Source organism: Narcine bancroftii, chromosome 11, assembly GCF_036971445.1.
Source record: "Narcine bancroftii isolate sNarBan1 chromosome 11, sNarBan1.hap1, whole genome shotgun sequence".
Lineage (NCBI taxonomy): Eukaryota > Metazoa > Chordata > Chondrichthyes > Torpediniformes > Narcinidae > Narcine > Narcine bancroftii.
The window spans coordinates 84922788-84946746 of record NC_091479.1 but is presented as its reverse complement, the minus strand read 5'-3'; the positions used below and the strand labels follow the sequence as shown (position 1 = coordinate 84946746).

The window sequence follows — 23959 nt, the reverse complement described above, 5'->3', positions numbered from 1 at the left end:
AAATTTGGTAAGAAAACATTAGTTGCAACTTTATTAGTAACTGAACGGAAGCCTTTTTTTGATTTTTCTCCTCTTTTCCTTTAATTACTACTTCGTTCTTTAAAAAAAGTTATTGATATAGGTTCACAAATACTAATCACTACAATATTGTAGCTCAAACACCAGAAAATTGGACAAAAGCAAAAACTATAAAAATACCAGTGGCAACAAAAAGCAACAGCACATGTAGACAAAACCATGTGATTTGAAACATCATTGAAATTGGGTAATAATGACAGCTCTGACTGGAGCACATTCGAAGGTTCAAAAAGTAAATTAGCATAGAGTTTTAACCTTAAATGTATATTTAAGATGGGCTTAAAAAAATGTTTTTGTTGTTATAAAACAAAATTAAATTTCTGCCCAAACACTGGACAAAAAAAGACCTGGAATTTAAGGGCTGTTCAAAAAGCATAATTTGTCAGGCACAACAATCCAGGAAGGCTAAATTCAGTGAGTTAAAAGGGCATTTGCCCATTCAGAATGGGAAAATAATCAAAACCGGAATCTTTCAAAATAAGTTTGGGTGCAGAAAAGAATTAACTATTTGGTCAAAGGGGTGGAAAGAGCATTCAGGATAAGATGTCTTTTTATAAGTTAAAGTGGACTCCGTTTGCTAATTACATGCATTTAAGTTTGATTTAAATATATATTTAAGCATGATATTTTAATATTGATAAAAAAAATTTTTTGTTGTTAGAATTTTTTTTAGGTTAAGTTTTATCTCTTTTTTTGTAAGTGGGTATTTTTTTTCCATATATATTGTTAATTTTATTAACTCTTCACTCTTTATTTTGGGGGGGAGGGTTGGACTAATTTTAAGTTAGATTACTAATCTTTGGCTTGGCTTCGCGGAAGAAGATTTATGGAGGGGATAAAAGTCCACGTCAGCTGCAGGCTCGTTTGTGGCTGACCAGTCCGATGCGGGACAGGCAGACACGGTTGCAGCGGCTGCAGGGGAAAATTGGTTGGTTGGGGTTGGGTGTTGGGTTTTTCCTCCTTTGCCTTTTGTCAGTGAGGTGGGCTCTGCGGTCTTCTTCAAAGGAGGTTGCTGCCCGCCAAATTGTGAGGCGCCAAGATGCACGGTTTGAGGCGATATCAGCCCACTGGCGGTGGTCAATGTGGCAGGCACCAAGAGATTTCTTTAGGCAGTCCTTGTACCTTTTCTTTGGTGCACCTCTGTCACGGTGGCCAGTGGAGAGCTCGCCATATAACACGATCTTGGGAAGGCGATGGTCCTCCATTCTGGAGACGTGACCCACCCAGCGCAGCTGGATCTTCAGCAGCGTGGACTCGATGCTGTCGACCTCTGCCATCTCGAGTACTTCGACGTTAGGGATGAAAGCGCTCCAATGGATGTTGAGGATGGAGCGGAGACAACGCTGGTGGAAGCGTTCTAGGAGCCGTAGGTGATGCCGGTAGAGGACCCATGATTCGGAGCCGAACAGGAGTGTGGGTATGACAACGGCTCTGTATACGCTTATCTTTGTGAGGTTTTTCAGTTGGGTGTTTTTCCAGACTCTTTTGTGTAGTCTTCCAAAGGCGCTATTTTCCTTGGCGAGTCTGTTGTCTATTTCATTGTCGATCCTTGCATCTGATGAAATGGTGCAGCCGAGATAGGTAAACTGGTTGACCGTTTTGAGTTTTGTGTGCCCGATGGAGATGTGGGGGGGCTGGTAGTCATGGTGGGGAGCTGGCTGATGGAGGACCTCAGTTTTCTTCAGGCTGACTTCCAGGCCAAACATTTTGGCAGTTTCCGCAAAGCAGGACGTCAAGCGCTGAAGAGCTGGCTCTGAATGGGCAACTAAAGCGGCATCGTCTGCAAAGAGTAGTTCACGGACAAGTTTCACTTGTGTCTTGGTGTGAGCTTGCAGGCGCCTCAGATTGAAGAGTGCCATCCGTGCGGTACAGGATGTAAACAGCGTCTTCATTGTTGGGGTCTTTCATGGCTTGGTTCAGCATCATGCTGAAGAAGATTGAAAAGAGGGTTGGTGCGAGAACACAGCCTTGCTTCACGTCATTGTTAATGGAGAAGGGTTCAGAGAGCTCATTGCTGTATCTGACCCGACCTTGTTGGTTTTCGTGCAGTTGGATAATCATGTTGAGGAACTTTGGGGGACATCCGATGCGCTCTAGTATTTGCCAAAGCCCTTTCCTGCTCACGGTGTCGAAGGCTTTGGTGAGGTCAACAAAGGTGATGTAGAGTCCTTTGTTTTGTTCTCTGCACTTTTCTTGGAGCTGTCTGAGGGCAAAGACCATGTCAGTAGTTCCTCTGTTTGCACGAAAGCCGCACTGTGATTCTGGGAGAATATTCTCGGCGACACTAGGATTGTGTTATAATTAACAGGGGGGGTATTTTGTGTAGTTTTCTGATGTAATATTGTAATCATATCATTTTAATTTTTTTAAAATTTTTTCTTTAAATGTAATTCTCTATTGTATTCATGTTATAAAATTTTAAATAAAGTCTTCAAAAAAAAAAGGGGTGGAAAGAGCTTGGTCGGGTGGAATTCAAGGTTAAAGGCTTGTGGACTATTTGAGAGGTGCAAACCTTTCATTTAATTGCAGTTTTAAAATCAAAAGTAATTTATTGTGAGTGAAATTTGTTTTTTTTTAATTCAAATTTATTTGAAATGACCATTATGAATGATCTTTGCAACTCTGATATAATTTCCATGTTCAGTGGCACATTTTTAAATTTAGACGTACAGCATTTTAATAAGCCTGATCCACCCCACAAGCCCATGCTACAAAACTACCCAAATTAACCAACAGTCTCTGTCTGTTTTGAAGGGTAGGAGGAAATCAGGGCATCCAGAGGAAACCCACATAGACATGGGGAGAATGTACAAATTCCTCACAGTAAGTGCTGGATTTGAACTTGGATCACTGGTGTTGTAATAGCATTGCAATAACTGCTGCGCAAACCAGTGCCACCTTTGAATTATACCGTTGACTTTGCTTATTTGGAGCAAGACTTGGGCATATGAACTGTCGTGTCCCAAGAAAATGTAGTTGGGTAAACCTGGTCTTCCTGACATAGTGCTCTCTTCCAATATTTACCTACAACTTCCTATCCATTACCGGGACCAATGCCTGAAGAGGGCGCACAAAATTAGTGAACTGGTACGGACTCGAAAGGCCAACATGGCCTGTTTCCGCTCCGTAAATGGTTATATGGTTATATGGTTAAATGTGTTTATTGAACCCAGTTTTTTTTTTTGCTTCCTTTGCCTGAACTTCCTCAATGGCAGACTCCATTTCATGCAGATTGGCCACATCACCTCCACTTCAATGACTGTCAAAACTGGTACTTGAAGGCTTCATGCTTTATTCTTCTTATACTTAGATTGCATAGCCAAAGCTGGCTCCAACACCATTTAGAAATGCACTGTTGTTGGTCGAATGTTGTTGTGGCGCCGGGATTAGCACGTGCTATTACAGTGCCAGTGACCCAGGTTCATATCTGGCACTGACCCTAAGGATTTCTCTCATGACCTGTGGGAGTTTTCCCTCAGGTACCCTTGCTTTCTCTCACCCTCCAATGTGTGGTGTGTCAGTTAATTAGGTGGCACATATTTCACTGACCAGAATTAGCATCTACAATGTAGTAAAATTTAAAAAAAGAACAGGAAATGAGGAGTGAGAATGCAGGGTGAAGAATGAGAATCTGGTTGGGTGGTGACAGAACAGCAATCTTGCTCTCAGCATCAGCAAGACCAATGAATTTGTTGTGGAGTATGTCTGCAGTGATGAAATGGCAGTGCAGAAGGTTAGTACCTTCAAGTTCCTGGGAGTCTATATTTCAGAGGACCTCTTCTGGAGCCAACCATGAGGAGGGAGCACCAATGTTTCTACTTTCTCAACAGTCTGAGCAGATTTGACACATTGGCCAAATGGTCTGCCAAACTTCAAAAGGTGTCCATTGGAAAGTATACTGATGGGTTGCACCTTGGCCTAATTTAATAATTGAACTGCCCAGAAATACATAAGGCTGTAGAAATTGGCAATCATTGCCAAGTCCTTTACAAGCTCTGATCTTGCATGCATTGCAGATGCCTGTGTGAGCTGCTGCATCGAGAAGGCAGCCAACATCACTTGAGACCCCCCCCATCACCTAAGTTCCAACCTCTTGCTGTTACCTTGTGAAAGATTGAGTGGAAGCCTGAAGTTGACCATGTGGAAATTATAGCTATATACTTTCCTCATTTCAGGGCACCATTATGTTTGGGACATTTGGCTTCACAGGTGTTTGTGATTACTTGGGTATGTTTAATTGCTTCACTGGTACAGGTATAAGAGAGCTAGGCTGGCTTCTCCGCTTTTGATCACCTTCGGAGACTGTAGTTGTCATTTTTCAACAGGAGGACCAGAGTTGAACCAAATAAGCCATTAGGAGGCTGAAAAACAAGAATAAAACAGTAAGAGACATCACCCAAACATTAGTATTACTAAAATCAACTGTTTGGAACATCATAAAGAAGAAAGAGCGTACTGGAGAGGTCAGTAATCACAAAGAGACTGGTATTCCAAGGAAGACCTCCACTGCTGTTGAAAGAATTTTTCTAAATATTTCTTTAAACCTTGCGTGATTGATGTAACTTTTAAAGAATGGCATAGATTGGGCATTAAATGTTTAAGGATTTATTTGTCGAGGGGAGTCTTGCTTCCTTTGAACAACTCTTCAGTTAAATGGGGTCTACCAAATACTCTTTTTTTGCTGGTGGGTAAATTAATGGAGTGTTGTTAGAGATGGTATATACAATTATTTGGAAAGACTCTGATTGACTAAGACTAGTCAACGTGGTTTTGTATGTGTAGATCATATTTAACAAATCTTATAGAATTTTTTAAGGAGGTTACTCAGAAGGTTGATGAGGGGAAGGCTGTGGATGTTGTCTATATGGACTTTAGTAAGGCCTTTGACAAGGTTCTGCATAAGGGGTCAGTGAGTAAGGTTCAGGCATTAGGTATTAATGTTGAAGTCGTGAAATGGATTCAACAATGGTTGGAAGGGAGATGCCTGAGAGTTGTGGTGGAAAATTATTTGTCAAATTGGAGGCTGGTGACTAGTAGAGTGCCTCAGGAATCAGTTCTGGGTCCATTGTTGTTTGTCATATCTAGATGATAGGGTGGTGAATTACATTAGTAAGTATGCAGATGATATGAAGATTTGGTGCTGTTGTGGACAATGAAGAAGGTTATCAAAGCTTGCAGTTGAATTTGGATGGGCTGAAAGATGGCAGATGTAGTTTAATACTCATAAATATGTGGTGCTACAATTTGATAGGACCATTCAGCAAAGGTCATGCATATTAAATCGTAGACAATTGAGAAATGCAGTAGAACAAAGGGATTTAGGAATTTTAGTACATAATTCTCTGAAAGTTAAGTCACGTAGATGGGGTGGTGAAGAAATCATTAGGCATGTTGGCCTTCATAGAAATTATGAGGGGGACACAGTGTCAATGTGAGCAGTCATTTTCCTGTTGACAGTGGGGGAGATTCAAACAAGATTGTAGGGGAAACATGAGGGATAATTTCTTCATTCAGAGGATGGTGAGAGTGTGAATGAGCTTCCGGCCGTTGTGGTGGATGCGGGTTCGATTTTAATATTTAAGGAAAAGATGGATAGGTATATGGGCGAGTGAGGAGTGGAGGTTTATGGACTGGATGGGACTAGGTGGGAGAAGTTGTTCAGCATGGACTAGAAGGGCTGAACTGGTCTGTTTCTGTGCTGTAATTGTTATGAGGCTAAGCTGCAAGATGCAGAAGTGGTATGCTTTGGATCTTGGGGAGCTCCTTTAAACCTCCACACTTTGCTCTTGACATCACTCTAATACAGGTTCTTCTTGATCTAACCTGTCCACAAGACATTTTTCCAGAATTCTACAGGTTTTTATAAATACTTGGCAAACTGTAATCTGGTTATCCTTTCTGTGGCTAACGAGTGGTTTGCATCTTGCAGTGTAGACTCTATTTCTTTTCATTAAATCTTCTGTGGAAAGTACTCATTGACATATCCACACCTGGCTCCTGGAGAGTTTCCGATCTGTCAGATAAACATTTGGGGATTTTTCTTCATTATGATGAGAATTACTCTGTTGTCACAATGGAGGTCTTCCTTGGAATACCAGTCTCTTTGTGATTACTGAGCCCACCAATAAGCTTCTTAATGATGCTCTAAAGTGTCGATTTTAGTCATCCTGAGTGATGTCTCTTACTGTTTTATTTTTCAGCCTCATAATGGCTTCTTTAACTTTCATTGGCGCAACTCTGGTCATCATGTCTTAAACTTGGACCAATTAAGTGATTAAACATACCTGAGTATCACCATCACCCGCTAAGCCAAATGTCCCCAACATTATGATGCCCTGAAATGAGGGGACTATGTATTTAAAAAGTGCTGTAATTTCTACATGGTCAAAGCAAAATGTATACAAATAACCTTGAATAAAATCTGGAATGTGAATTGTTTAAATACAATGTCCCAAACATTATGGAGGGCACTGTACTTGGATATATGGCGATCAATTTGTAATATTCAACTGCCAGTCCCACTTCTTCCAAACAGTAGGGCTTTGCTCCTTCGAACACTGGCCATTAATAGCCAGGCCTCTTCCCCACATTTCACATTCCCCTCCATCCCAGTGTTTCCAAATGCAAGTGAAAAAGTATTGTTTCCATGCCCAAACTTTGCCTGTGGTCCTGCCCCTTGTGCAAACTAGGTTTACAATGTAAGGCTACTATTCAAGATAGTTATTGACACACTTCAGTTATGTCCATCCAGCACAATCAACAGAATGTAGCAAATTCCTGAACATCAAAAAAGCTTTTGATATTCTACTGTACCAAGTACTAAGAGAGCATGTGCTCTCCTTTAATTTCCTAATAAGATTTGTCTTAACATTAAATTAATGGTTATAAAGGAAGGGTGAATCAACGTAAGTGGAAATCTGCAGGCAGAGGGCATGTGAAAGAAAAAAAAATTATTTGCCTTCAAAAGAAAAATTGCTAATGTTTTAACAAAGGAAGAGAGTCTTTAAGCAATTTAATCCAATGAAATTTAAAAATGAGACACTTCAGTTTAAGAAAGCATTATTGTTTACATATGGAATTCATTCTTGTTGGAGGAAGTGAGGTGAAGATAATTGCTATTCTGAATAAACCCTGCTGATCCTTTCAACTGGGAATGGTGCCAAGGACTAAAAGATGAGGAATGTTATCCCATTTTCTCAACTTTTTAAGCGAGAAGGATATACAGTCCATAATCTGTCAGAAATTAATGGGGGAAGGGGGTGGAAACTAAAGATGAAAATCAGGGAAACATTGACTGTCACTTGGAGAATCATGGATCATCAAACATAGATAACAATTAAATAATTATATAAGGTTCATTTGTCTAAGTGATCTGAGTCAAGGAAGATTGGGAAAAGATGTGCTGTTGATTTTGCATACAGTAACTTCCCCAAAAAAACAAATGGATGGGATATCTATCAATAAATTTATTATGTGTGAAAGGGAGAGGGATAACTTGGAGAAGTAATTGAAGGCAGAGAGTAATGGTAAACTAACCTTTTCCGTAACCTGCAATGACCTTTCAGAGTCATGGATGTCGAGCGAGTAGATCAGTGAGCTTAGCACGCATCCTTGAGGTGCGCCTGTGTTGATCGTCAATGAGGAGGAGAAGCTCCTTTAAGTTTGTACTGACTGTGGTCTAGTTTTTTGTTCAATTGTTGATATTTGGGAAGAAATAAAGCTGGAGTGAGAAGGGGTTAGAGACTGGAGATTATACATTTCATGGGCATATGCTCCAGTTTTCTGATTACTGGTGCCTTAACCAAAATGTTTCCTCAAATGTGATCCAAATTGCAATTTTCAATTGGAGGCCTGACCCCTCAGTGCTGGTCAACAAGTTCCAAACCCAAAGTCTCTGAACCTTGCTCTGCAACTGATTCCTTGACTCGTCAGAAGACCAGAGTCAGTATGAACTGGAAAGGATGTCTCCTCCTCACCGATCAACGCAGGTTCACCTTAAGGATGTATGCTTAGCTCACTGCTCGACTCATTCCACATCCATGACTATGTGGCTAGGCTAGGCACAACACAAATGATATCTGCAAAATCATGGTTGTTGGCAGAATCACAGTTGGCAATGTGGAAGTGTTCAGGAGGGAGATCAATCAGCTAATTGTGTGACAACAACAAGCTTGCCTCAATGTTAGCAAAACCAAGGAGATAATTGTGGACTGCAGGAGGAAATCTGTAGAGCATGAAGCAGTCCACATCAAGGGCTCAGCAGTGGCGGGCCAAGAAGTTAAATTCCTGGGTGACAACATCTTTGTCCTGGAGCTTCCATGCCAATAGAACCATGAAGAATGCTCACCAGCGGCTATACTTTGTGAAGAGTTTCAGGAGATTTGGTATGTCACCAAAGACTCAAACTTCTACAGGTGTACTGTGCATTCTGACTGGTTCCATCTCTGTTTGGTATGGAAGTGCCAATGCACAGGACAGGAAAAGACTACAAAAGGTTGTTAACTCAACCAATGACATCACAGGCACGAGTCTTCCCTCCATTGTGGACATCCTCAAAAGGTGATGTCTTATCGAAGCAGCCTTTATCCTCAAGGAACCTCACCTCCCAGGCCATGCCCTCTTCACTCTGCTACCAGCGGGAAAAGGTAAAGGAGTCTGAAGATGAGAACTCCGTGTCACAAGAACAGCTTCTTTCCCTCTGCCATCAGATTTCTGAATGAACAATGAATAACCGACACTATCTCACTTTATCTTTTATCTTTTTATTGCCCTATTTTGTCTGTTTTGAAATGTGGTTTTATAGAAATGTTTGGACAGTACTGCTGCTGTAAAGCAACATATTTTGTGACTTGTTCATTGACAATAAATTCTCTGATTCTGAAAGCATGGTTGATCTGCATGTAAGGGAAATTAGGAAGAGGTGATAGAACTGAGCGGATTGCCTGCTGAAAGCTGGCATGATCATGAAGGGCCAAATGGTGAGGATAATTCATTCTGTAGGGTTTCGCCCTTCCACAGGTGGAATTCACTTCCTGGATCTCCTGACGTAAAGGGAAATCATCTCTGGTTGGCTGTGATATGGGTGAGAAAATGCAGTGCAGAAAGAAGTAGGCCAGTTTTCTCGGAGACTTTATTCTTTGAGATTTTATTCCTGGCTCTCTGGTTTTGCTGACAGAATGCAACAAGTATTTGCACTGGCTGTGTGCTGCACAACTTTTCTTGTTTGAGATGCATATCACATACAATTTTCTATTTCTTTACTACCATCTGCAACCCATCCTTTCTTCAATTGAATACCACATCTTTTCATGAAAGGTAAGTTTTGTTCATCCGAATGATCTCCATGAAAATATGAAAATTTTGGAAAACTGAAAAGTTCCAGTGGAATTAAAATGTTTATTGTTGAAAACCATCATGTTTCATCTGTAGAATTTGTGTTGAAATCATGGCCAGGAATGCAATATGCTTAAAGTTAATTATTTTGTGGAATGATCAACAACCACATATCCAAGACAAGCAGCCAGTAAATAACAGATGTGACGGTAGGTAATATTTTTATTTTGCACAAGATAAACTCTGCTTTAAAATAATCCTTGGAAACAAATCAACATGCATACACAGGCTGTTATTCTGGAGATCCTTTGCAATGAAAAATAGTTGCCAGAATTGCAAAGGCTTGATACACATACAGTGATCGCCTTTTTTGTTTTGGCCTATATCTCAACTGGCAGAGCCTCATGACTTTCCAGAGATAAATTGTGTCACTTCAGGTTCTACTGTGGCACGATGCCCCTCATGAAATCGAAGTTTCAAATTTACTGTGGGCTTTCTCATGTCCCACAAGAAAGAAGTTGAGTGAATGTTAGCCTCACTTTTTATGTGTGGATAAATATTGTCTCTTAACACCGGAATTGTTTCACAGTATTTTATGAAAGTAATAATTTGTCATAATACTTGTGCTTCATAAGTTGTAATTTATCTGAAATGTTATACTAATGTGATGTAATTAGGTTGAGAAACAAACATTTTATTATCCAAGTATTTCATGATTGCCTGTCTAATAGAATTGCATGTTAAACATAAAAATTTCAAAAATAAATGTGGAACACCAGTCCTTACGACCAGTAGTCTAAATTAATTAAACTAATCCCATCTACCTTCTACATGATCTATATCCCACACTCTATTGTTAAATTTTTTGATGAAAAATAAAAAATAATAACATTTCAATAAAAATATAGATATTAAATTTTGTATAAAGCAAACACATTCAAAAACCCTAACTCTACCCCCCCCCCCTATTAAATACCTTTATGTCAGCCCTCACAGTTTAAATTAACCTGGAGATTCAGGGAGAGATCACTTTTGAATTTAGCAGCATTATTAAAGTTGGGCACCAACATAGGTCAAATATGGTTGCTGAAGGCTCAACAGCCTTACAAGGACTGGTCAAGGATGCATATCCTCATTTCTTCTTGGTTCAATGGGCTCTCTTGTCCACCAGGTGACTCAGCATGAAGTACATCAGGAATCCAGGATTCTTTCTGCACCTTCTTTAAAACCAATCATTCGTTCTTTATTTCATCTGCTAAAGTTCTCCATATGATCAATGTTATCACAGAGCATTTGTTTATCAATCATCCACTGTTTTGCTTGGTCATACAATTTTTCCAATTTCCTATCGTGCTTTCTTAAGTCTCCTTCTGCACTGTTCATTCATTCCATTAAATCGATGATCGACTCCTCTATGTTTTTGATCGAGTTCTCTAAATCTTTCAATCACTTCTTCAAAACTGTATTTCTAAGGCTTCCATCCTGGATAGGATTGCCTGTAATTCTCAAGCAGAAGCTCCTGAAGTTGAGGCAGCTCCTTTCAGAGTACTGGTCGATGTCGCAGGCAAACTCAGAGATTCTTCGGACGTTTGTTTCATTTTTTTTTTGGTCATCTTTGTTAGTTATCAATATAAGTAGACTTTTGTAAAAGAAAAACTCAAAGTACTTTTGAGCTATCTTTTTAAAAACTCTTCATGGCAAGCTCAGCAAAAGCACATCTGCTCAGTCTTGTTGCATGGCCACGCCCCAATCCCACACTCCATTCACTACATGTTTGTGTCTTTCTGGAAGTTTCTTGAATGTTTCTATTGTATCTGCTTCCACCATGATTGTCGTCAATCCATTCTGGAAATCTACCACTCTGTCTAAAATGAAACTTTTGCCGCATGTTTCCTTTAAGTCCCACCCCCGCCCCTCCCCAAAACATTAAACTTGTGACACGTTTTTCTTGGGAGAAATATTATGCCCATTAATCCTATCTATGTCTCTTGTATAAACCTGTTCGTTCTCTCTTTGGCCTTTGAAGCTCCAGCAAAAACAACCCATACTTGTCCAACCTCCTATTGTTTGTGCTGTCTAATGCAGGCACCATCATTCCTCTAATGGGGTGGCCAGAATTGAACAAAATATTCCAAATGTGGTTTAACCAAAGTTTTGTATAGCTGCAACATGATGTCCTTTTGATGACACTCAATGTCCAAATCACTGAAGGCAAGCATGCCTTCACCCTATCTATTTGGGTGGCCAGTTTCAAGAGGTGATGAATCTGGATCTCAGATCTCTCTGAACATTAATGGCTTTAAGCGTTCTGCCAGTTACTTTGTAGATCCCCTTGCATTTGATCTCCAAAAGGGGTATACCTTGCACTTGCCTGGATAAATCTCCACCTGGCATTTCTCTACCCATACGTGTAACTGATCTATAGAACATAAATCTATGGCATGATCCAGGCCCTTTGGCCCACTGTGTGTGCTGACCTAATATCCTACTCTAACAACTGCATAGTGTTTCTCCACTGCATAGCCCTCTATTTTGTTGTCATTTGGTAGTCCTCCACACCAGCCATTCTCAATGGGAGTGAGATGGCCATGGACTGGAAACATAATTTAATTTTTTTTAATGTAGTCAGTGGGAGAGAATTACAGAATGAAAAAAAACTAAAATACTGCTTCACAGGGAAGGGGGGCATAAACTTTGAGGAGAGTGAAGGGAGCTTTGGCCAAAAGATTGAGAATGGCTGCTCCATGTTGTCCAAAACACCACCAATCTTTGCATCCTACTAACTTACTAACCCACCCGTCTACATTGTCATCCAAGTTATTCATCTGTATCATAAACAACAGGGTGATCCCTGCAAAACCCTACTGATCAGATTTCTAGCCAGAATACCACATTCTGTTTTCTACAATCAAGCCAATTCTAAATCCAAACTATCAATTCACCATGCATCCAATCCATCTTTGCCTTCTCAATTGCCAACCATAAGGGACAAATGCCACGAAGTTCATGTCGGTAACATCCACTGCCTTGCCTTCAACTGACTATTTTGTCCCCTCAAAAAAAAAGCCTTGATCATGTTTGTAATACGTGATCTGCTGTGACAGTTCTTAATGCAAAACTTGCATCTAAATATTCTCCCCAAAAGATTCCCAACTACTGATGTGAGCTCCACTGGTCTATGATTTCCTGGATTAACTTTGTTTTGCTTTTTGAACAAAGTGTCAACATTGGCTATTCTCCAGTCCTCTGGAAATTTGCTTCTTACAAATGAGGATACAAAGATCTTCAAGATCTCCTTGCTTGCCTTTTTTGAATAAACCTGGGATATATCCCACCAGGCCCTGGGGATGTCCACCTTGATGATCTTCAAGATACCCAATGCCACCTTTCTCTTGATCTCAAAATGCCCAATACATTAGCATCCTCAATGTACATCTCCTTGGTGAATATGAAGACAAAGTAGAAACACGATGCTGGAGATGAAGGGGTCAAGACTGAAATGTTAGTTATGTATCTTTATCTTTGTTTAAAAAAGACCTCTGCCATCACACTAATGCAAAGTTCTCATTTATTGACTTCCTCTATCTTCGAGCATAAATTCCTTCCTCTGTCCTTGAGTGTTCCTCTCCTCTCCCTAGTTCTGCTCTTGCTTTCAATGCAAGTATAAAATGCCTTGGGATTTGCTTTGATCCCATTCATCAAGTACAATTTATGGCTCCTTTTGATTGCCTTAATACCCAACTTGAAATCTTTCCTGCAATCTTTCAATCCCTCAAACCCCTTTCTGACTTTAGCTTCCCAAATCTTGCCTCTGTTTCCTTTTTGTCCAAATTCACAACTTCTCTTGACATCCAAAGTTCACTTGCTTTGCCATCTCTGTTCTTCCTTCTTATTGAAACCTGCTCATTCTGGATTCTGAGGAGATGGTCCCTGCATTAATTGCCACAGTTGTGGACTTGTAGACTTGCTTAATTACAGCTATTCCCTGTAGCACCCTGCCCTCCTCCAAATTAGAACTTTCTCACAAGATCCAGGCATATTCTTCTTCATAACAATCTAAAAACTTCAAAGGAATTGAAATCATTATTGCCAAAATGTTATTCCACTGAAGCTGTTCACTTGTTCAGTCTCATTTTCTGACACAAGGTCCAGTAAGGTCCCTTACATAGTTATATATCTGAATACTGCTTCAAGAAATCCATCCAGAAACACAGATTGTGTAGTACAGGAAAAGTCCAAAAATCTGAATGCCAGAGATCTGAGCCACCCAAGAATCTGGACTTCTCAAAGTTTTTAAAATTTAGCAGGTTTTTATGTGTGTACGTGTGAGAGCACCACAGACACACAGAAGTTGCGAAATGAACAAATAAATATTTTTATGTACTTTGTATTTTGCATGAAAATATGTTTAGTTAATAAACTACCAAAATTTACCTGCTCATCTCTTTAAATTTTAGTTTTAAAAGTACTGCCCGATAATCTGAAATTCCGGACAAGCCCATCCCTGAGCGGTCTGGAATTTTACTATACTGATGTATTATTAGAAAACATTTAGAAATGAAGGAGAGGAGAGGGCTTTTCCATCTGAAGAAGACCAAAAAATTCAAGGTATTGGATAAATGTGGTTGGAAATGAGGTAGCGTTGAACTAATCACCTTGGGTGGGGATGTTGGAAATGTAAAACTCAATGAGCAGCAAGAATAGATTTAGAAAAATAAACTGCAAGTGCATGTTCAAACAAAGTCCTGCTCTCTATTTGTTTGATGAGGAGCTTTGTGCAAAAATAATACAGGAGATGAGATATTTTGGGTACTGTGAACCTCCAGTGAGAACTGAGTCTCCGTGTGTGAGAAGTCAAGGGACAAGAGTTGGTTTTCTTTGTGAAAGTGTGAATGAATTTTTTGTGAATTCTTGTAGACTATAAATTGGCAATGCATTCAAGAGAGGTGATATTAAACTAACGCATATTCATGGAAAAATAAAACAACTAAGTGAAGTGTTGAAGCTTGTATTTTCAGGGAGGGTTGTTAATTTAAAATTACAGTGGAGATAAATTTTGCTAAAACATCTACAAGAGATGGTGCTGTCAACTTTTCACATTTTCTGCTGATAATGTGCTGCTTATAAATATTTGGAGGGCCATAGATGAATGAAAGTCTTTTAAATGCTCATTATTAAATGGTAAATTGTATTTCCATTGATGCTTTATTGAATAAAATGAGTATGTAAGCAGAGAATGACAAGATCACCACCTTGCCGGCGTCTGGATTTCTGTCGATGTTTCTGCTTGGCATTGTAATTCCTGTATTGTCATTTTGGAAATGGAAATTGGATAGGATCCATACAATTCTTCCATTTGGAATGATGGAAAATTGTAGCCAGGATATGCCTCTTACTCAGTGGACATGAATCGGAGTTGGCTCAGAAAACTGGGCTTTTTACTTGATAAATAAATGCTACCAAATAATTGCACAATAACAGATCAGGGCCAATTTTGTGAGGCGGTGTTTTGGAGGAAAGAAGAATGAGGTAAACACCGAGGTGGATGTGATGTGAATGAAGATAATGCAGCATGAGGTGATGCATTAAAATTAAGATGATGTGAAGAAGTTTTTGTTTTTAAAAAAAAAAAGCATTAAGATGGATTAAATGTGAACATTACATTGATCGAGGTTGGCGGTTAGCGTAGTGGTGGTATGGTTAGCACGGAGGTTAGCGCCATGCCTTTGCTTCACCAGCGACCTCGGTTTGAATCTGCTGCTGTCTGCAAGGAGTTTGTGTTCTCCCTGTGTTGCCTGGGTTTCCTCTGGGGGTTCTGGCTTTCTCCCACCCTTCAACAATATACAAAATTTGCTGGTTAATTGGTGTATATTGGGCACCACAGGCTTGTGGGCTGGAAGGGCCAATAACTGTGCTAAATTAAAGGACAAACTGGGTTCTCTAATTACAGTGGCAGAACGAAGTCTGAAAATTTAGTGAAAGGACCCGAGTTGAGCAAATCTTCAATTAATAATCTTGCAGATTGTCATTTTTAAATAATTCCAGAATTCTATTAAAATTGTGACAAAGGCATTACTTATTAATCTTAAAGTTCAAAACAAGTTCAAAGTTCATATTTATGATCAGAGTACATCCATGACATGGCAGTCTTACTGACATAGCCAACGAAAAGACAAATTTGTTAATGTGACCCTTTGGACTAATCAGATCTTTGACAATAGAAAATGTTGCCTTCAATAAGGGGTCTTGCTGTGCTACATCAGACACTATCCAGTATGTATTATTGTGAAATTTGTGTTTAATGTAATTGTTCTAATTGGCTTTTGTGTGGTCGAGGGAGAACATCCATCCAATACATTTTAAACTCTGTTTTCACTGCAGCAAGTTGCATGTGTCAGTCTCGGTTGTGAATGTGGTTTAAAGCACCTTAATTGTAATTTTAAAAATAAATCTATTTCAATAATGGAAAATTATACTTAACCGATTCCAACGTTTGAAAACTGAGATGAGGGTTTGCTTTTCATCAGGATGTAAAATTAACCAAAATGTAAAAATAAATCTTGAAAGACAACTTCAGAGCAAAGATTGAATAAACATTGAAATTAATGGGGCTTTATTCTGTGCTACATTGAATTGGCACAGGATCAAGATGATTTCTTCAATATGATCCAAAGCCCAGCTTCTCCCATTTAATTTTGTGGATTCCAGCAGTAAAATGAGCAGGTTAGATTCGACTATCTGCATCATGAGCTGTGGCCTTCTGTACTTTTGCTGTTGTCTGAAAGAGGAGTTTTGACTGCTCAATTCCCATTCTAATTGGGACACTTGACAAAGTCACTATGATTTTGCCAGGTTTATGAAAACTACTTGTGGTTCTTCAACTCTTTAACCCTTCCAACAAACACCAAGTGATCTCTGGATTGAACTCTATTTTCATTTCACTAATATGGGTTCACATCTAGCCTAGAACTATGATCTTGGAGTTTGAGCCAGGTAAAGTCTTGTGCAGATTGTTTGTGGATGACCTGAATCCTTCACTGATTTACAAGCATGAGAGTCACAAGAACGTAAATGTGCTGAAGACATGGTTTAATTATGTTTCATATGAATTTAATAGACAATGTCTTGGATTTTTAACAGTGAATGCACTGCTAAATTGCTTCATGAGCTGTGAAGGTCATGAATTGGAGTTTGTTTTGAAATGATTAGCAATTTATAAAAAATTGGCTCGGAGCTTGGTCCAGGATCACATTAAAGTAATTGGCACTCTGATGCTGTGCCAAGTCAAACCTGGCATAGGATGTGAGGCCCATTAATTTCAATAGGGATTCCAAAGCATTGATTTAGAAGGCAAAATGGAGTGAACGTCACAAAAAATGATGCATTTTTGGTTATTTTATTTAAAAAAAACAAAATTGAAATAAAAATTTAATGTATAGTATATTAGTAACAGGGAAAGAATAGACCCTCAGACCAAAAGGGAGTTCTTTGTGTGGAGTCAAGAAGTATGGGTAATATCCTTGAAGGAATCTGTGCATCACTATTCACCAGGGAGAAGGATTGAGAAGGTGGAGAGTTGGGTCTGATTGGAACATTTATCAGAAAAGGGGAAGTGTTGAGGATATCCCAGAGAATGATCTGAAGCAAGGAAAAGATTGCTGGGGCTTTGGGGATCTTAGCATCATATTTAGCCATTAATTAATGAGAGATTGGAGTGGAGCTAATGTTGTTACCATATTTATTGAAGGGTGCTGGGTTAAGCTGGGAAAATAGAGGCCAGTTTGCCTTTTCAATAGAAAGAAACTAGGCAAAAATTGTTCAGAATGGGATTTCTGATCATTTGGAAAGGCAGGTACTGATGAGGAGGACTTGGCATGGAAATGCACAGGAAATCCTATCTCACAAATCTGAGTTCTTGGAGGCTACCAAAAGAATTGAAAGCAAGACAGTGGACATGGGATATGTAGACCTTTACAAGGCTCTGCTGAGTGGACTGGCCCAGAAAGTGGGACACATAGGGTCTAAAATGTTTTGAAAACTAAATGGGCTTGGTGATTGGATGCAATATGGAGGATTTTCTCTGACTGGAAGTTTGTAATCAGTGGTGTACAGCAGGGATCAGTGCTTGGACTGTTTGTAATATAGTTTGTAGAGATAAGAATGCCACTGGTATGTCAAGTGAGCTTACTGGAGGATGTGAAGGTTGCTGGAGTTGTAGATAGTGAGGATGGTTCCCTCAGGATGCAGAAGAACATGAATCAGCTGGAAAGCTTGGTAGAGCGGTGGCAGATAGAATATAATCAAGGCAAGCATGAGGCAATGTACGAGGTCATGTACTACTTGCAGGGCACATGTTGTAATTGGCAGGGAGCTTTAAAGTGTTGATGCACAGAGGGACCTTTGAGTGAAACTTCATGCTCCCTGAAAATGGTGGTGTTCATTTGTTTGCTTTCATAGATTAGGTACTGAGATGAGAGTTGGGTCATCATTTTGCAGTTATACAGGACAATTTGTTAGGCCATACTTGGAATATTGTGTGCCATTCTGGTTACCACACAAATAAGCAAAAAAAGACTGTGACAATGCTGGAAAGAATGCAGAAGAGAATCACCAGATGTTGCTTGGAATGGAGGGTTTTTGTGACAAGTAGAGGTTGGAGAGCCTGGAATTCTTCTCACTGGACCTAAAATTTACAAAATTGAGGGGTATGGGAAGCATAAATGGTCTCTTTTTCCAAGAATAGGTATAACGAGCTCCAAGTATTCAGACGAAGGATGGAAAAAGAACACTTCAAGAGAGCTAAATTACAAATTAAGTATTTATTTCCACACCATGAGCATTGCAAGTAAAAAAAAAACGAGTAAAGCTATACATACACTCAGGAACTAACAAAATAATGAATACCCTCACAGAGGAACATGTTTCATTCCTTTTTGCCTCCCAGGGACTCCACACAAACAAGCTTTTGCACTGATCACAATGCAGTCTGAGGAGAAGCCCACACTTGGATAGTAAAATCCAGCACTTCTTTTCTGATCTCTACAGACAATGATCAATTACGTTGTAAAGTGAGTCTGCCTCCCTTGGACAAAGACAAGATCTGTTTTTTTTTACACCCTCCTCCTTCCATGCGGCTTATCTTGTACATTGCATGACTCAAGATCCTGTAATTTGCCTATGATTTGCTCAGCAAACTTGTTCTCGGGGACTGGGAGCTGTTAGCTGATAACTCCATTTGAATTCCTTAAAACTTTCACATTACAGTAGAGGGGTCAAAAATTTAATGTGAGTGGGGAAATATCCAAGATATCTTGGTCAGCATGTATGAGTCAGGCCCAGGAGCCTGTTTCTGTTCTATGTCTGACTCATGATTAGAGGGTTGTTAATTATTTGTGTGAAGTTGTGATTGCAGTATTATTTCCAGTTGTGATTCTGTACTCTACAGAAAATTTTCAGGGACCAATTTTTAAATTAAGATTAACCTTACCATTGAATTCACAAGTTAGCTGGTGTAGAAAATAGTGGTGGGGGCGAAAGACAGCAATTGTATTTTGAGTTTTTTTTCGATATTGCATGTTGGTTTTCCTTTTTTAAAAAAAAATCAGATTTAATCTTTTGGGTGTACTGTTATTATCCTGAACAATTAATCCAGAGTCCGAATCAAATTGGGAAGAGATTCATTCACCACAAAATGTGAGGTGTCAGCGGGAAATTTTGAAAACTCGAGGGGCAAATAAATCTAATTGCAGCATGTATAATCAACACTACCACAGCAGTGGTAGTTTTATTATTTTAAAAAAAACTTCATATTCTGTGATAACCACGATTTTAAAAAAAAAACACCAATGCTGGAGAAAACTCATCAGGCCAAAGAGTGTACTTTATCGAGCTAAGATAAAGATGCATAACCAACATTTTGGGTTTGAGCCTTTCATCAGGTGTCTGAACAAAAAGGTAAGGTAGGGAGGGGTGGGTTAGGAGCATGGTCCCAAAGACAGGAGGTAATCGGTGGTGAAGGGAGGGAGGGAGGGGACAGCAGCGAGGAAGGGAAGAGAGATGGCTTGATGAATAGAGAGGGAAGAGTGTGGAGAGCTAAGGAAAAGAGGGCAGGAGGAAGGGAATAAAGGGAGTATGGAGAGTTGATGACCATAAACTGGAGAAGCGGCTCTGACATGCTCTTTCATCTATTGCCTTTTGTAAACAACAATCCATTAGTGAACAACAATCCATTAGTGAAGTCTCTTGAGCACTCTTCAAAGCTCTTGGAAAAGCTCTGAGGCCCTGATATATTTAGCATTGGGCGGAGCTCCAGTATTTCCAATAAGATCTGTTTTAAAGTGTTTGTATGTAACCTACTTTAACAAACCTTATTGCTGCTGTGTGACAATACATCCACAAAATGTTCTCTGCCACCTTCTCCAAAGACTGTCAATGTTGGGAAAACATTGGTTTTGTTAGTGATGCCCACATACTATAAATTCTTCTGCATTTATTAACTTTCACCATTTGTACATGGTTTGGATGGATTGCACTTTATGATGTTCCCAAACCTGGTGTTTCAAAATTGACAGGAGAAGCCAAACATTTCCTTGTGATTTAGAAAAGAAATTTACAAAAGAAAGGGTGGCATGGTTGGCGTAGGGGACCGGTTCAGGGTTTGAATCCTGTGCTGTCTGTAAGGAGTTTGTACGTTCTCCCCGTGTTTGCGTGGGTCTTCTCCAGGGGCTCAGGTTCCCTTCCATTGTACAAAAATGATACCGGGGTTGTAAATTAATGGGGTGTAAATTGGGAGGCACAGACATGTTGGCTGAAATGACCTGTTACTGTGCTGTATGTCTAAATTTAAAAAGAAATTAATTAAAAAAACCTTTCATGTTACTTTCATATTACTTCTGCCCTGATTCCTCACTTGTATGGCAATATTTCCAATCCAAGGGTGAGAATTGAGACATTGAGTGGTTGCAAACCCAAACTAGAAGTCTCTGCATTGCACAAGAGATCTTCATCTGTATGTCTTTATTTTGTTCTATAATAAAATTCTAAATGATGGTTTACCACATGCACCGGAAAAGGAGGACAGAGTTTGCAGTAGGAATTGTATGTTTGTTATTATAGAGACAAAAATGCATAAGTTGAAAAGTTGTTGGTAGCCTGTGCATGAAGATCCTTGGGGTAAAGAGGGGGATGCGCAAGACACAAGGTACCAGTAGAGTATGAAACTCCAGTAAAGGTTTTGTGCTACAACTTGTTGACTGCATTGTAACTTTCAGCATATCAAAATGGAACCCTAAGTTTGGTCAATGTTTGTCAGGGCATTTTGAAGGCATTAATTATACATAGTTCTTGTAAGGCATGTTCAAATTGTTGTTGAAATTGGCTAATATAGTGAACCAAACTACTTGTTAATTGCAGGAGTTAGTCAATCCCAAAATTCATGTTAAGTTTGTTTGTTATTAAGATGGTGTTTACTGTATTTCTATAATCTCACTATCTTTTTACTTGGAATTAATTGGCCAGGGACTCTGAGTTTCTCTTCTATTAGATGCCTTAAATGCCTGTGGAGATAGTAATTAAGTTTAAAAAGCTCAGTGCTCAACCATCCAAAATACAACATGTAATGATATATCTTGAGAAAGACCCTGAAATGCCTGGTTTAATAAACCCTGAGATGAATGCACTGTTTGAAACGTGAAAATGCCATGTTTTAGGTTTATCAGAAACTAGGTTCAAATAAGGACAAGGCGGCAAGGCCAGCAGCTTAATGTTCCAAGTTATAGGGTTTTTCTACAGGAATGAGAAAAGTTGTGGGTTGATTTGAACGATTGTTGAATCGGGTGACGGGTTGAACTAATGGACTTGGTAGCAAACAAGATTTGCTGCTTTTACTCTTGGCTGTTGTTGAATTCGCTCCTCTGTGGTATGCAAGAACTTTGGACAAAACAGAATAATCTGGTTTCACCTAAAATGAATGAATACATACTTGTAAGCAGTTCTCAAGCATTAGAGTACATGTCGAGTTTTTGCTTCGCAAGTGTGGAGAAAAACAACACACACACCAAAGCCTTGGAAAATGAGACTGGTTTATTGCTCTGGCTGTCGAGCTTATACGGGCCATGCCCTGATGTCAGGTCCGCAGAGCTCCAGCCTCTGATTTGCCAATGTTCCTGCCAGAGTTCCCCATCTTCCCGCCATGTGGAGGTCACCTGGTACAACAGTCGGTGTCATCCCCGGTTGCCGCATTCGTTGGCCATTTTGCAGGCCAGCCTGTATCTCTGCGCGCGGGCCGCTGCACACAGGTAATTTGCTCAGATTTTACCTCTTGACGTTAGAACTATTTAAAGGAATCTGTCATTCTGCCAATAGCCCTATGGGAGATAGTGGGGCAGTGGTAGGAATGATGCAAGTCAGGAGAGGGGACGTTTCTTAATTTGTAGAGCGAGTGATTTTACAAAATTGGTTCAAAATCCTAACATGGCAAAATGCAAAAGATCCATCTCAGCAGTCCATCCTGCCGAGAGTCTGATTCATGTGAATGAATGTGTTAATTTCAACTGATATTTAACAACCAAATTTCTCTTGTAGCAGCCCAGCTACAACTCTGCACATGAAGCCTGCCAAACTTCATTTAACATATGAACTGAATCCTTTCAAATATTTCAAATGTTTTAGATCTAAGACTCAGCCAGAGTTCTTTCACTCTTTTTAAAATACTGTACAGTACTGTGGAATCTTCAACCTCAATCCGAAACATTTTCTGAGAGAGGATTTCTGCAATAGTTTATCCAAATTGCAGAAGGGATTGTGGTGATACCCCACTAGCCTACTGCAGGGGGCAACCTGTGTACCTGCAGAAGATACCTGGCTGGCTGTCAATTAGCCGAACTGAATGGACCAAGCCCCACCCGGTCGGCTTCCAATCACCCTCTGGGATACAGGCTAGATCCGGTCTCTCGAGGTCAGTTTCAGAGCTTGTTCAGCCTGTTGAACAGACTTTATATTTTGTGCCTGCTTTCTGCTTAATAACACATCACAGGGATGATGGCATACACTTCATGTGTGTATGCATGCACGTGTGATCAATCCTGCAAATACATTGAGCTTCAGCCCACTATCAGGTAGAGCTCACAATTTAGAGTTGTGTCTTAATAAATTTCAAGCTGAAAAGTTGACCGTTAGATATTCTCAGCCAAACTTGTACTGTAATTTGACAAACCTATTTGTATCTCAAGTATTTTGTGTTTTGCTGCTTTCTATCTTAGCATGACTGATCATGCAATATTTTTGAAGGAAAAAAAAGTCACGCACTGTGCATAACCTGTTAAGATTGGCTGTTGTGGTTGCACTTGACGATGTAAACATCATCAGACGTAGAAGTAAATCTGTTCATGTATTTTCTGTATTACAGTTCAACAAAGAATCCAAAGTTGAACATTCTTGGTACTCCATGTCAGTTGCGTACCTCTTTTCAGGTGTTTTTGAAGTTTGGTTCTTTCAAAAAGTTCTGCTTTCATCCATTGATCTCTCAAATTATGTGGCATTTGAATTCCTGGTTAATTAGATCAGAGAAACTATACATTTTCTTTTCCTCAATCACTAAACACCTTGTTTTTGAAATTAATTTGTAGCTGTTAGTTGCAGGAATGTAGATTTTAATTGAGATTTGATCATTTGACATCCTGAACAGTTCAAATGGCATCACATTGTGACCATTGGAAATGTTACTTGAAGCATAATGCCATGGAGCATAAAGCAGTCGATTTAATTGGCATGTCATGAATCAAGCACAGCAGCTGTAATGTGTACCAGGAACAAATGCACTGCAGTTTTCAAGAAAATAAATCTATCTAATCTGATTTTGCAACTGTAGTACTTAATCCCAGGAATTTTACTTGAACATTACCTTTGGGATTCTCTCATTTTTTCCATTAAGCAATGACCAGAATTGAACAGACAACTAAAGTCTGAAAATCCAGACTGCTCAGGGTCTGGATTTTCTGGCAATACTTATAAAATTCAAATTTAAAGAGGAATAATCAAGAAATAAACAGACATTTTGATAGTTTATTCATTAGCAAATACAGCATGCTTCATTTATCAAAACGAGGAATTTTAAAGAAAAAATAAAGTCAACACTTACTAAAATGTAAACAACATTTTATCACGATATAAAAATGCGTTATGCTTGAAATTATTAGAACAATATGTTTAATTATTTCAAGTTTGTCTCTTCTCTTCTCACCATGTTCCTCTTTTAGATCCATTATTATGGATTTTCAAATACGCACGCTACATATGGTAAATGGAAAGAATAAGACATAAAATTCTAACATCAGTTTGATTGCTCATTTCAAAATAGTGTCTGCACAGTTGCTTGTTGACGCTGTGCATCTGTGGTGCTTATGCATGCTAAAAGGCACACAAACGCCCACTAAATTTAAAAAAAAGTTTGAAAGTTTTCAAGGTCTGGATTTTCAGGTGGTCTGGATTTTTGGCATTTGGATTTTTTTGGACTTTTAACCATGCTGTTGTGGCTTGGCCAGCACTGTAA

The 23959-nt window shown here is 39.4% G+C and overlaps 1 protein-coding gene across 7 annotated transcripts in view; it reads left to right on the top strand.

The window, feature by feature from the left end:
- The window catches only part of LOC138746060 (dedicator of cytokinesis protein 4-like), a 282285-nt gene that overhangs the window by 25195 nt on the left and 233131 nt on the right, over positions 1-23959 (top strand). For 6 of the 7 annotated variants that reach the window (XR_011346681.1, XM_069903812.1, XM_069903810.1 and 3 more), the window contains exon 1: positions 15605-15684. The exons of the other annotated variant lie outside the window; for it this stretch is intronic. Coding sequence is in view for 5 of the 6 variants with exons in the window: in XM_069903812.1 (XP_069759913.1) it covers positions 15636-15684 (49 nt within the window). In the remaining variant the exon portion in view is untranslated. Of the gene's footprint in view, positions 1-15604; positions 15685-23959 lie in introns of those variants that run through there. 7 annotated transcript variants of the gene reach the window in all.